We start from the raw sequence: 14,690 nt of genomic DNA, 5'->3' as shown, positions 1-14,690 counted from the left end.
TGGCTGTCAAAGCATCATCCAAGCAGTCCCCGCGGAGCAGATGGCGGAAGGTCTGTAACGTGAGACGTGGGGGCCACCTGGCCTGCAGCCGGTTTTAGATCTGGAACGCGGAAATCACATTCTCTCATGGAGGGTTAACGGGGGCGCCCCCACTGAGAACTCCGCCTTTGGAGACAAGCCCTTGTTCTCCTGTCCCTAGGGAGGTCGAGGTGTTGACCCCTGTCTCCCCGCCCGTCCGCGTACCTGAGGCTCTCGGGGACCGCTTCTGTTCAGGGGAAACCCCAGGACCTAGTTTTCCAGACCTTATCCCCGCCCCCGACAACAGGCGGCCGCGCAGGCGCACTCAGCTGGTCACTGTTACTCCCGTTGCCTGGAGACGCGAGCGCCAAGCGCGCGGAGCCGCGTCTTGCCTCAGACTCCGCCCGAGAGGCGCGCGCAGGCGCAGTCCTCACGCGGTCGGGGCGACGGCGGGGGGGGAGTGCGGTCAGTCTGAGTGTCGCTTGACCCAATTTCCCGCCAACTCTGCAGCTCAGTTCAGCCTTGCCCTTGGGGATAGTGGGAGGGAGCGGGAGAGGTTTTCTAGGGCTCCAGCAAAGAAAAGCTTGCATTTTTCTGAGAACGATGCTCCCAGACCCTCGGGTGTGCCCTTCTCTGGCAAGGAGCGGAGACCCTAGATGTGACCCCGAGTCATTCCGCGGCAGGAATCCTGTGTCCGCCCGCTTAGCGCGAGTGGGCCTGCTGATAGCCTTTCTTAGCACGTTCGGCTGCTCTGGACGGGCCCCAGATATGGCTGTATACCACCTCTCCGTGCTTTCCTCGCCGATACCTTGGAGCTTGCTGTCAAATTTTCTGCTACCTAGTAACTTTCTGGGGTAGTTTGTGGTCAGTCTAATTATTTTGATATCAAAATGTTTTACCCTCACGTGGTAATTTTAGCCGTCTCTACTTGGGGGCCCAGGAATGACTCAGTCAAATGTAAGGATAATAAAATTAACTACCAAATAAAAAATAATCAGTATAACCTGGTTTCAACACTAAATGATACTTTATAACTTGTTGACATGAGAAGAGTTTGTCTTCACGCTTCAGTTCGTTTGGAACAGGCAGATGACTTCAGCTCACTTTTTTACTGTAACTGCTCAAGATTCATGCACATGGAGACTGCAGTAGTCGGTGTCCATACTAAAACATGTCGTATTACAGCTTTTACACATGACAAATTCCTTGGTGGGCCCTCCAGGGCAGTCTTTTTATTCCTGTTTTTCTTCCTGGTTGGCTCTACTGCCTTCTCCATGTATGCAGTTCCAGACATTTCCCACTCTACTCAGGTTCCCAGTTATCTCAGCCTGGGGCCTGCCTCTGATCAACTCCCACGGCCTCCCTCCAGTCTGGCAGAATTTTCCAGCGTACCTCTCTCTCTTGATTTCCTTCCCTTCTTGTCTATGAGGAAGAAAGGTCTCCCTCTTTCCATGAGTTCCTTGAATTAGTTACTTTTAGTACCCTCCAGGAATTGACTCCATCACTTTACCCCTCCATCTTGTGAACTTCAAGTTGTACCTCTCCACATACTCTTCGTTGGTTTTAAGATAAGGTTAACTTTCCCTTGCAAGACAAACCTCGTTTCCCTGGGCCTCCCACCTCTCAGGTTAGCGTCCCATTCATTTCTCCTCTTCTCCGTGAGCCTTCTTAATAGAAAACTCTACATTTGCTGCCCCACTTCCTCATCTCCCCCTCATTATCCCATTCATTATGGTCTGGTTTCTTACCCTCTCCACTTTATTTAACTGCAAGGCTACCAGTGACTTCCAATGACCAAAGACAAAAGCTTCTATTGCTTCAGCCTACTTACTTATGATTGATTATTCACCCTTTTAGAACTCTCTTTTCACTTGCTCCTATGCTCTCTTGGTTTCTTCTTTTGTGACCTTGCTCCATCTTCTTCCCGGTCTCTAGCATTTATGTCTTTTCCCCACCTGCTCCCTAAATTTAGGTGTTCCCCTAAGCTCTCTTATTTCTCATATATATGTAGTTCCAGACATTCTCTTTCTTAGTGATTTCAGTCAAATGCTGAAATTTCAGGTTACAACTATGATTGAATGATATCCAGCTTAGTTTTAATCTTTCTCCTTAGTTACAGACTCAAATTTACATTGACCCATTTAGCACCTTCACATGGTTGTTCCTCAGGAACCTCAAACTCAGAATGACAGAATGCAAACTCATGATCTTCTCCCCATTCCCCAATCTGCTTCTTCTCCAGTGTTCCTGTTCACGCTCAAGGCATCAGTCATCTTCTGATCCTGCCTCTTTGTCATCTCTTCATTCTAACTGACCCGCAGGTCCTGTTGAGTTTACTGCTGCAATGTCTCTCATATATGACTCTTCCTTTATGTTTCTGCTGCCCTAGGTGAGTTCCTCCTCTCTTCTCTTTAAGATGGCATCACCTCCTAACTGCTATTCTTGCCTTCAACATTGGCTCCCCAAATCCATCCTTTATGCTGCTGTCAGAATCATCCTAAATACTCCCTCCCAGCTTTATTAAGATATAGCTGACAAATAAAAATGGTATGTTTACAGTGCACAACATGCTGTTTATATATGCATACATTGTGAAATGATTAAATAAGCTAATTACTAAATATTTCTGATCCTATCATTTCTCCTCCCGAGTGGCTTCTTCTTTACTTGTAGAATAAAGTTGAAAATGCATAATTTAGTGTGGTATTTCTACATCTCAGATTAGGTCCAGCCTACCTTCCCACTCTGCCTCCCTTTAATAAACTCAGAGACTAGCCCAGTGGGTCTCAACCCTGGCTGTGCATTAAGACTACACGGAAAGCAATATCTGAGAGTGAAGCCTGGGCATAGATATTTTTTAAAGCTCCCCCAGAGTTTCCAATGTGCAGCCAGGGTTGAGAAACCCTGGTCTGGCCACAACTGATTACTTGCACTTTCTCACCTCAGTGGTACTACCTTATCCCAAGCTCCTCATACTGGGAGGTGGTAAAGCATAGCTTTTATGGGAGTGGATTCTGGACTGACTACCTGGAACTAAATCCCAGCTCCATCAGTGACTGGTTGTGATTGTATAACCTTGGATAACGTGCTGTTTTCTCCAAGAACACTTTCCCAATCTTCCCAGTCAGAATTAATCTCTTTGCTCCTTCATAATATTTTCTGTCCTTGTTATAGCACAGGGCTGGTTCATGAAGAGTTCTCAGTGGATGTTCATAGAATTGAATTACCATATTGTGCATTTTATTGTCATTACTTGCAGTGCATGTTTGTCCCTTACACTAAATTAAAAACTCTTTGAGGGCAAAGATTATATATCATCTTTGTATATCCTACAGTGTCCCATACATATTAGACATTCAGTAGGTTTTGAATACTATAGAAAAACTTTTTTAAAAAAAATTTTTTTAGAGAAAGAAATGTCAGTTAGGTACTCTGTTTAGCATTATTTTCAAAATATTGTCAAGCACAACATTCAATCCGGCCTCGCTCCCATGCCTTGCCTCCCAGGACTAAGGCTGTACAATTCTCTAGGATCTAGATCCTCATTCTGTGGTGGGGGGGGGACTATTGGAATGATGGATTTCCATGGCTACCATTGTAAACCCATATCACCTTGCCAAGTCTGCAATAAACACTGCAGTTTTCCTTCCTACACATTCTTAATCATAAGGGTAGCCAGATTCAAATGTCTACCAATTGACTTTAACCATCCTCACCCACAACCCCCTTTAACAATTCCCTTTTCCCAAAATAAGTTCATGCAATTTAGTCATTTGGCTTAGATTGATTAATTCCATTGTGATTCTGGAGCCATAAGTTACTTTGCTTGTGCTTGTGCTTTATTTATGTAGTTAGTTAGTTAGCTATTCAATCATTATTTGGCGTTTTCTTATTAAGGTAGACTTTGGTGGGCAGTTTCCAGAAGCCTAGAAGGAGAAATAACCTCCACTGGGACCTCCTTTACATTTATCTCCCCTGCTACCAATTCCAAGTTAGGCGTGACTCAAAATTTGAGGAGAATGGAAAAAGAAAGAACAGAAAGCTTGTATGTGTCCTATTCAATTTATCTATTTACAATGTTTAATGTTTATTGTCTGTCACCCACCTCCAGAATTTAAGCTCCTCCAGGGCAAGCATCTTGATTTTTTCACTAATGTATGCCAACCACCTAGAACAGTGCCTAGCACACACTAGCTGTCAGTTAATATTTATTTTACGATTGAAGATATCACAAGGGCTTCTTCCTCTATGCCTTTCTCCCCACGAGAAAATAAAAAGAGGGGGGCGCTTAGTGACTGGGGTCGGGGGTGAAGGCTTGGTCTGTAGAGGCCAACCCGAGACCTCGGACAGACAGACCCCCAACCCAAGGCTCTCTGGGCTGCGGGAGAACAGCATCCTGAAATCCCACTCTCTGGGCGGGCTCGGGCGAGATCCCTTCCCTGATTGGTTGGGAGGAAGTGATGGGCATGAGAGACAGCCAAGGAGGAGCGGCCTTCTAAGCTTCCGGGCGCGGCGGTTCGCGCGTCTAGGGGAGCCGTTGGTGTGGTGGTTGCCCCGGTGGTCCCGGCTCCCTGTGGGTAAGATGAGGAAGGGGTGCGCGGGAGGGGGCCCCGGGGCCAGTCCGTCAGTTCGATTCACCCTAAAATGTTAGTAGAAGGGGATTCTGGCGGCCGCATAGGAAAAGAAAGGGATGGGGAGGGAGCTGAGCGCGCACGGGTGTGAGGAGGTAATTGGGAAACAGGTCATTGCCCAAAAGAGGCCTCAGTGGCAGTTGCGACCCGCAGCTCCCTCGACCAGGAGTCTCGCTATTACCTCACACGCGCGCGTTTATACGTGCCGTCGCACAATCTGAATTTCGGGGACCGTAATGTCGGCAGAGGTCGCATTGGTTAAGGATGGAGAAGTGTGGGTGTGGCCCTTTCTGCCTCCGCACCATTGGGGGTCCTGAATAGTTCTTCACCTTTCTGCTTTCCTGGTTTCTGACAGGTTTGAGCATGGCAGAAGGGGACACCTTGATATCAGTGGATTATGAAATTTTTGGAAAGGTGCAAGGGGTCTTTTTCCGAAAGTACACTCAGGTAGGTGACCTACAGGCTTTGGGGACATACGTAGGTTAGGAGCATGGAAACAAAAGACATGTTCCTGACGGGTGTGAACTGGAAGAAGCTGGCTATTTGGTAACTGCATGCAGAGAGGTAGTTTGTAGAGCAATCAGTATGAGAATGCTTTGCAGTCGGTAAAACACGATGTGAGTGGAAGATTCCCCTGCTCTGACAGTGGTACCTGAGCATCTAGACACACATGTCAGGGAGGGCTTCCCCAGTTCTCCCTGTCCTGGCATCCCCAAATCAAGTCACATTTCTTGTAGGAAAGCTATCATTGGTCGAAGATAGGCATTTCGGATGAACTGATGACATTTATATAACTTAGGTAAATGCTGCTGCTTTGGGGGGGGGGGGGGGCGGGTGTGTGTGTATGCGAACCCTTGACCGTGGTGTTACACAGCAGCGCTCTAACCAGCTGAGCTAACCGGGCACCCCTAAATGCTTCTTGCTGCTGCATTTTATTCAGACCTCTTTCATTTTTCTTTCTTTTTTTTTTTTTTTTTTTTTTTTCCTCTTTCATTTTTCCACCCTTCCCCAAATTCTCCATTTAGTTCTTTTTGGCTTTGAAAGAACATTTTCCTTTTCTAGCTGAAATTTTTCTTTATTTTATTTTATTTTATTTATTTATTTTTTAATAAAAAGATGACCAGTAAGGAGAATCTTAACCCTTGACTTGGTGTTGTCAGCACCATGCTCTCTGAAGTGAGCTAACCAGCCATCCCTATATAGGGATCTGAACCCGTGGCCTTGGTGTTATCAGCACCACACTCTCCCAAGTGAGTCATGGGCCGGCTCTCCAGCTGAAATTTTTCTAATGAAAACTACTTTATCCATTCCACGATAGGTAATGATAACACTGAAGATGGAGACTGGTATTCCTACTAGAGTAGTAAGGAGTATTTGAGGGGATGAACAAACTATTGACAGCCTCTACCTTTGCTTTAGTGTCACTAATCTTCCCACAACATGCACACACAAATACAATCTCAATGTCCTTTCTGCTTTCTGTAGTGGAGTATGAGGCTATTGCCTTCCTGGTGCATCACAATCTCACAGATAATGAATTAAGTTCCACATTCCTGTGGAACTTAAAATTCAAACCTGAATCTTTGAAATATGAATGTTAATTGTTAATACCTCTTTTTCTAATTATTTGCAAATCATTTTTTCCTGTTTCATACTCACATGGGAGATACCTGTTGAAAAAAGAATTGCTGAAAGTCATAGCAAGAGCTATGTTCCAATTAGCTTTGCTACCAATTATGCAGGGTAAGTTCCTGTGATTTAGTAAATGTAGGTAACAGCTTCAAAGAATAATCAAAGTTGTTGAGGGAAAAGGACCAGATGGTGGTACAGCCCATCTGTCTCTTGCTGCCTTTCCCATCCCCCAATTTAGCGAGAAAATAAAAGAAAACAAATATTGATTTAGAAAACTGCAAAGAAAATGTAATCTTTTTTCCTAATTATGCTTGTAGCTAATTCTTTACTATTTATAATCATTTAAATATATATGTTCATTTTTAAAGTTGTTTTGTTTTGCTACAGTCTGTTTGCATGTTGATATCATCCAGCCTCTAAATTAAATTCCATCACTCCTAGAGGAGTAGTGAATGAGAATGTAGGGACTTTTTTTTTAAGTTGGAATACAATGCAGCTCCCATAAATTCACCCTTTTAAAGTGTATAATGTATATTCACAAAGTTTTGCACTAATTGTAGAACATTTTCATTACCCCAAAAACAAACTCCCTACCCATTAATACTCACCCCTCATCCCCCAAGCCCCTGGAAACCACTAACCTACGTTCTGTCTCTAAGGATTTGCCTATTCTGGACCTTGAATATATATAGAATCACACAAATGTGGTCTTCTGTGTTTGGCTCCTTTCACTTAATGTTTTGAAGGTTCATCTATATCATAGCATTTGTTAGTACTTTATTCCTTTTTATGTCTGTATAATATTCCACAGGTTGGTAATACCACATTTTATTCATCTGTCCGTCAATTAATGGACATTTGGGTTGTTTCCAATTTGGGGCTATTATGAATAATGATATGTGAACATTTATGTACATGTTTTTGTGTAGACAATGTTTTCAATTCCCTTCTTGAGTATATATACCTAGGAGTAGATTGCTGGGTCATATGCTAAATCTATGTTTAACTTTTTGAGGAACTGCCAAGTTTTTCCAAAGTAGCTATATCATTTTACAGTCCCACAGCAATATATAAGAATTTCAGTTTTTCCAGATCCTTGCCAACAATTGTTACTGTCTTTTTTATTATAGTCATCCTTACTGGGTATGAAGTAGTTCCTCATTGTGTGTTTTTTGTTGTTGTTTGTTTTGTTTTCAGGTATCAATGAATTTTAAAAGATTTAAGTCAGACAAGGAATGTTCTCCAACCACATTGGAACTAAACTAAAATCAATAATACAAACGTAACTGGAAGGCCCCCAAATATTTGCAAACTGTTTAACGCACTTGTTTCTAAAATTGTAGTAGAATAACGTATAACATAAACATTACCACTTCTAAATGTATAATTTAATGACCTTAGTACATTCACATTGTTGTGCTACCATCACTACCATCCATCCACAGAACTCTTTTCATCTGGCAAATCTGAAACTCTACCATTAAACACTAACACCCCTTTCTCCCCTCCTCCCAGCCCCTGGCAATCACGATTCTTTCTGTCTCTATGAATTCGACTTCTTTAGGTACCTCATATAAGTGGAATCATACACTTTTTGTCGTTTTGTGACCGGCTTATTTCACTTAGCATAATGTGTTCAAGGTTCATTCATATTGTAGCATTTATCAAAATTTCCTTATTTTATTTTAAGGCTGAATAATATTCTGTTGTATGTGTATACTCTCAGTGTGGTTTTAATTTGCCTTCTCCTAGTTACTAATGGTGTTGAGCATCTTTTCACATGCTTATTGTATATCTTCTTTGGAGAAATGTCCATTCAGATCCTTTGCCCATTTTTTAATTAAGTTACTTGTCTTCTTATTGTTGAGTTGTAAGAATTTTTTATGTATTCTGGATACTAGTCCCTTACCAGATATATATAATTAGCAAATATTTCTCCCATTCTGTGAGTTCTCTTTTCACTTTCTTTCTTTTTCTTTTCTTTCTTTTTTTTTTTTTTTTTTTTTTGGTGGCACAGGGAACCAAAACCTTGACCTTGGTGTTACAAGGCTGTGCTGTAACCAACTGAGCTAACCAGCCAGCCCCACTCTTCACTTTCTTGATAGTGTCCTTTGAAGTACAAAAGTTTTTAATTTTGACAAAGCCTTATTTGTTTTTTGTTTTTTGTTTTTTTGCTTGTGCTTTTAGTGTGATAGCTAAGAAACCTTTGCCTAAGCCAAGGTCATGAAGGTTTATGCCTATGTTTTCATTGTTTTGTTTTGTTTTGTTTTGTTTGGCGGCTGGCCACTACAGCGATTGCCTATGTTTTCTTCTAAGAGTTTCATAGTTTAAGCTCTTAGATTTAGGTCTTTGATATGGTTTGAGTTAATTTTTATGTGGTGTGAAGTAGGAAGTCCAACTTTATTTTTTGCATGTGGATATCCAGTTATCCAACACAATTTGTTGAAAAGACTATTATTCCTCCCATTCTTTTGTCATGGCAAAAATCAATTGACCATAAATGTAAGGTTTTATCTCTGGACTGTCAATTCTATTTCATTTATCTATATATTATCCTTATAACAATACCACAGTCTCGATTACTGTAGCTTTGTAGTATATTTTGAAATCAGGAAGTGTGAGTTCTTCAACTTTGTTCTTCCTTTTCAAGATTATTTTGAGCTATTCTGGGTCCTTTTTATTTCCATATGAATTTTAGGATCAAATTGTCAATTTCTGCAACAAAGGCAACTGGAATTTTATAGAGATTGTGCAGAATCTGTAGGTCAATATGGGGAGCATTGTCATCTTAACAATATTAAATCTTCCAACCCATGAACACAGATATCTTTCTGTTTATTTAGTTCTTCTTTAATTTCTTTCAACAATGTTTTGTAGTTTTCCATATGTAAGTATTGCACCCCATTTATTAAATTTATTCCTAAGCATTTTATTATTTTTGGTGCTATTATAAATGGAATTATTCCCTTAATTTCAATTGTTCATTGCTAGTGTATAGAATTTTGTATACAAAATTGATTTGTACAGTTGATTTTTGTATATCAGTCTTGTATCCTGCAACCTTGTAAACTTGTTTATTAGCTCCAGTTTGTGTGCATACGTGTGTGTGCCTTAGGATTTTTCTGTATACAAGATATGTCATCTAAAAGTTGAAGTAGTTTTACTTCTTTCTTTCCAGTCTGAATGCCTTTTCTTTCTTTTTCTCTGCCCTGGCTAAAACCTCAAGTATAATATTGAGTAGAAGTGATAAGAGCAAACATCCTTGTCTTGTCCCTGATCTTAGGGGGAAAGCTGTCAGTCTTTCACCATTAGATGATGTTAACTGTGAGTTTTTCACAGATACCCTTTATCAGATTGAGGAAGTTACCTTCTGTTCCTAGTTTGTTGAGTGTTTTTATCATAAAAGTGTGTTGGATTTTGTCAAGTGCTTTTTTTTTTTTGCCATTTATTGAGATGACCATATAATTTTTATTTATAAATATTGTATATTAAATTGATTACTTTTTTGAACAAAACTTGCATTCCTAAAATAAATCCCAAGTTGTCATGGTATATAATCCATTTTATATGTTGCTGGATTTGGTGTGCTAGTATCTTGTAGAGGATTTTTGCATCTATATTCATAGGAGATATTGGTCTATAGTTTTTTTGTGTGTGTGTCTTTGGCTTTGGTATGAGGATAATGCTGACTTAATAGAATGAGTTGGGAAGAGTTCTCTTTTTTGGAAGACTTTGTGAAGGATTGATTCTTTAAACATTTGGTAGAGTTCACCTGTGCAGCATCTGGCCCTAAGCTTTTCTTTGTGGGAAGTTTTTTGATTACTAATTCAGTCTCCTTATCTGTTATAGGTCTATTCAGATTTTCTATTTCCTCTTGATTCAGTTTTGGTAGTTTGTCTTTCTAGGAATCTTTCCCTTTCATCTAAATTACCCAATTTGTTGGCATATAATTGTTCATAGTATTTGCTTATAATCCTTTTTATTTTTGTAAGGTTATTAGTAATGTCCCCTCTTTTATTTCTGATTTTAGTAATCTGAGCCTTTTGTCTTTTTTTCTAGATCAGTCTCACTAAAGGTTGTCAATTTAATTGATCTTTTCAAAGAACCAACTTTTGGTTTCCTTGATTTTCTCTATTTTGCTATTAACTTCTGCTCTAATCTTTATTATTTCATTTTTTCTGCTTGTTTTGGGTTTAGTTTGCTCTACTTTTTCTGGTGTCCTAAAGTGGAATCCTAGGTTATTGATTTGAGGAGACTTTCTTTTTATTTTTGTTATTTATTTATTTATTTATTTATTTTATTGAATCAAAATCGATTATACATATTCTGGGGATTCAACATTGAGATATGTTGATCAAATCAATATTACTAGCATATATATTGTTACAAAGTGTAATTGTTCTTTTTGCCCCTTGTCCAATCTCTCCCCATCCCCCTCTCCCTCCCTGCTCCCCCTCTGACTACCCTAGATTTCTTCTCTCCTTCTGAAAGAATAATGATTACTCTGTTGATTTGTTGCCTAGATGATCTGTCCAATGCTGAGAGGTGTGATCAGGTACCCCAATATTATCAGAGAGCAGATGCTTCTTCTGTCACTCTGAAATGGGCTTTGTGGAGAGAGACATCCTCTTCTTTTCTTTATCTCTGCTGGTGACTCTCCTTGTGTCAATGTACTTCAGTGGTTGGCGGACCATCTGTGTGGTGGTTGTGGCGTCTGGTTGCTTTCATGGCAGCCATGGTTATTGTGGTGGCTGTGGTGCGCCACCCACATGGAGGTGATGTTTTTGGCAATCTCCGTGGCACTAGTGGTGTGCCTGGTTGTGGGGTGTGTCTGGTCCCCAGATCCATGCCTCAGGTCCCAGGCGGGCCCCAAGGCACTGGCGCAGTGTGCCTGGTTGTGGGAGGGGGAGAGACTTTCTTTTTAGATTGCAGCTAGTGTTGGTGATTATATTCCTTAAAATGTTGTCAGATGACTGTGTAAACTGAAAGGTAGTTATGAGGTAGAATTAGCTTTTTGGAATTTTCTTAGGGAAAAAACACTGTTTACCTGTTTAGACAGATATTCAAAACTGAACATGAATCAGCAACATTACACTATCATTTAAAAAATAAGAACAGAATTGAGTGCACAAATGCAACCTGTAGGAAATTCCCATTCTCAACACCAGTCAAATTCTGGAGTGTGTTGTTCACTCTCAGAAGTTCAGATAAATCACATTGCAATTTAAAGTTTTATTTGATTGTTATAACCTGCTCAAAACTGCACATTTTTATAGCTATTTACCATATTTGGTAACCCTAAGAACTAGAGATAGCCAACTCCCCTAGGTTCATTTGAAGCAGAAGAGTGAAATTGTTTTATGAAGTCAGTTCTATATGGAGCCTTCCTCAAAATCCATTCTCAGCATTCTTTTATGCTATCTTCTTTGGCACTTAGTAGTGCATGGTGTAGGTATCTCCTATTTTTCTTCATTCCTTAATTTCTCCTGTATCCCTTAAACTGTTATTTATTTGACTGGAGTCTCTTGTTCATTATGTAAACATGTCTTTGCTTTGAACATTACTGATTTGATAAATACTTCAGTTCCTCATCAAACATTTTTTTTGCTGTGCATAACGTTTTCTTTGGCCAACTCCAGCAATCTCCCACATTTACTAGATCACCACTCTGGCATTTGGACATGCAATCATGTTAACTCCCATTTTCTGTTGTAATCCAACTCCTTTTATTCAGATAGGTTACTTTAACAATCAATGACTTTCATAAAATGCTAATTATATATTTATACAAAAATAAAATTACCTCTAAAACGTTATTTGCTTTCCTAACTTTTCAGTCTTGCCACAGTTTAATGACTTAAAGGAAAGAACACTGAAGAGGCTAAGAAAAGAGTCACTACAATGATTAGGTGGTCTTTATAAGCTTATTCAACTTTAAAGACATTGTGTTTACTTAGACAGAAGAAAAGGAAGTCAAAGAAAACCTAGTAGTAATGTAGTCTCATGAAAGTTAGGTGTCCAGAGGCTGATCACCAGCTGCTTTCTTTCTGTAGGAGGATGGCAGAAAGTGGACTTTGGATGCAACATAAAGATGTTCGGTTAGACAGTTTCTCTACAGTGAGAACAACAGGATGAATTGCCCAGGAAATTGTGAAATATTCTCTAATGATCTTTAAGGATATAATGGACACTAATTCATCTGGATTTGTTTAGGTGTGGTCCTGGTTAAAGACAAAAAGAAGGATCAGATAACTTCATGCTTTTTTCATTTCACATACCTAATAGATTCTTGATTTGGAGAAGGAAAAATAAGCAAGATACAGCCCAGTGTCCTAACAACAATCAGCCTTAGGGGATCATTTTGAAAGCATCTGTTTAGGACTTAGGTCTTTAGTACTTTACCAAATTGACTACATAGTGAAAAATTCTAGTGCCTTGATTTTATAGGGTAGAAGAAGGAAATGGAGTCAAGTGACCAACACTTGATATTAATTAAGACCACCAATGAGATCCTCCTTGCTGTCTTTCTGTTTTGACTGTTCTGGACAATATCAAATTAGTTTCAGTGGCTTGCTTCTAGGCCATGATGATTCTGGCAAAAAGATTGTAGTCTCACTTTGTTTTGTTCAATCTCACTGGCTCACTCTTTTTTTCTCCTTAGGCGGAGAGTAAAAAGCTGGGATTGGTAGGCTGGGTCCAGAACACTGACCAGGGCACAGTGCAAGGACAATTGCAAGGTCCCATGTCCAAGGTGCGTCATATGCAGGAATGGCTTAAGACAAGAGGAAGTCCCAAATCGCACATTGACACAGCAAACTTCAACAATGAGAAAGTCATCTTAAAGTTGGATTACTCAGATTTCCAAATTGTGAAATAATGGCCTGAATTTAAATTTTCCAGAATAAACTCAGTGGTTTTGGTTATTATTGTTAATAGAGATAGAACTATTCTGTGTTTAATATTAGAATTTGTCAGTAAATTATTTTAGTATCAGATATTTGAATGTTATTGTAAATTACATGTATGTTGAAAGGATTACAGTTGTACATAGTTCTAATCAATAAAAACACATTAGAACCTTCTGCTTAGGGTCTTTTTTTTTCAATCTTCAGTGAGCTGCCTTTTGGGCAAAATAAGAGATATTTATTCAATAAACATCTGTGGGAAGAGTACTTGGAGGTAATTTAAAGAGGCCTCAAAGAAAAAGAAAGTTAGCAGTTACTTTGAATCATTTATTTAAATGGTTTTCATGAAGTTTTCTTTAGGAGATTGTGTGCCTAATAAGAACAAACACCACAAGTTCAGTTTTGTTAGTTTTGTTCAAATGATGTTTTGGACTAATTACTTTTAGTTTTCTGGAACTTCTATTTTTATTCCTTTCCTCTGGGTAAGAAAGTCATGTAAAGTAATGTTACGGGCTGAACTGTGTCCCCGCAAAATTCATATGTTGAAGTCCTAGTCCCTAGTACCTCAGAAAGTGATTGTATTTGGAGATAGGGACTTTAAAGAGGCAACTGAAATTAAATGAAGCTACTAGGATAGGTCCTAATCCAACGTGACTGGTGTCCTTATAAGAAGAGGAAATTCGGACACAGACGTGCTTGCACAGATGAAAGATCATGTGAAGATGGCCATCTACAAGCCAAAGAGAGAGGCCTCCCTGCCAACACCTTGATCCCAGACTTCTAGTCTCCAGAACTGAGAGAAAATAAACTTATGCTGTTTAAGCCACCCAGTCTGTGGTATTTTGTCATGGCAGCCCCAGAAAACTAATATAAGCAATAATCAGAATTTTGGTTAATCAGCACTAGAAGTCTGATGTGGTTTGGTTAGTCATTAAACAAGTATATATCAAAAACTTACTGGGTCGGACAAATTTGTCGTAAATTCCTATTTTTTAAAAAAATAAGATTTCAATGAAAATGAGACGGGAAGCAAAAACAGGATTGGTTAACAGTTCCCAAAACACTTTATTCTCAGTGTTGGTAAAGTTTTGCTCTCCTTCAGTAAGTAAAGAAGCTGCAGTGGCATTGGGACCATACCAAAAAAAACCAGTAAAGTGTGTCTTGGTGTCCTCATTTGTAAATTAAAATAGTTGAGCTTGTGTCTCCGTCTTTCCCAGCTCTGAAATGCTATAATTCTAAGATGGAAGGTTCTAGATTTATTCAGAGTGCCTACCATAGGGCCAGCACTGTTCTTGGCCACGGGGATACAGCAGTAAACAAAACAATTCCTGCCTTCATAGAGCTTACATTCTAGTGAGAGAGGATAATAACCAAATAAGTCAAATACATACACTATTGAATTAAGTGGTAGTACGTACAAAGGAGAAAGAGTGAGAAAAGGAGAAACGTAACAGCAAAAGTAAAAATGGCTAGAAAGAGCCTTTCACAGCATGCCAAAAGCGGA

At 39.7% G+C, this 14,690-nt stretch overlaps 1 protein-coding gene across 1 annotated transcript; it reads left to right on the top strand.

Moving 5' to 3' along the window:
* Window positions 1-4,534: 4,534 nt before the first annotated feature.
* On the top strand, window positions 4,535-13,269 carry ACYP1 (acylphosphatase 1). Its single transcript, XM_063091514.1, has 3 exons — window positions 4,535-4,595; window positions 5,005-5,096; window positions 12,943-13,269. Exons 2-3 carry the CDS (start codon window positions 5,013-5,015, stop codon window positions 13,156-13,158), a joined length of 300 nt encoding a protein of 99 aa, XP_062947584.1. The 5' UTR covers window positions 4,535-4,595; window positions 5,005-5,012; the 3' UTR covers window positions 13,159-13,269.
* The last annotated feature ends 1,421 nt before the right edge of the window (window positions 13,270-14,690 follow it).

This window comes from Cynocephalus volans, chromosome 3 (genome assembly GCF_027409185.1).
Source record: "Cynocephalus volans isolate mCynVol1 chromosome 3, mCynVol1.pri, whole genome shotgun sequence".
Taxonomy (NCBI): domain Eukaryota; kingdom Metazoa; phylum Chordata; class Mammalia; order Dermoptera; family Cynocephalidae; genus Cynocephalus; species Cynocephalus volans.
The sequence above is the reverse complement of the archived record's forward strand: the minus strand, read 5'-3'. Positions and strand labels throughout refer to the sequence as shown.

Coding starts and splice junctions, on each gene's coding strand:
- ACYP1 (XM_063091514.1), top strand. CDS start 5,013: ATGGCAGAAGGGGACACCTTGATATCAGTGGATTATGAAATTTTTGGA. Junction 5,097..12,942: donor TTTTCCGAAAGTACACTCAG/GTAGGTGACCTA, acceptor TTTTCTCCTTAG/GCGGAGAGTAAAAAGCTGGG.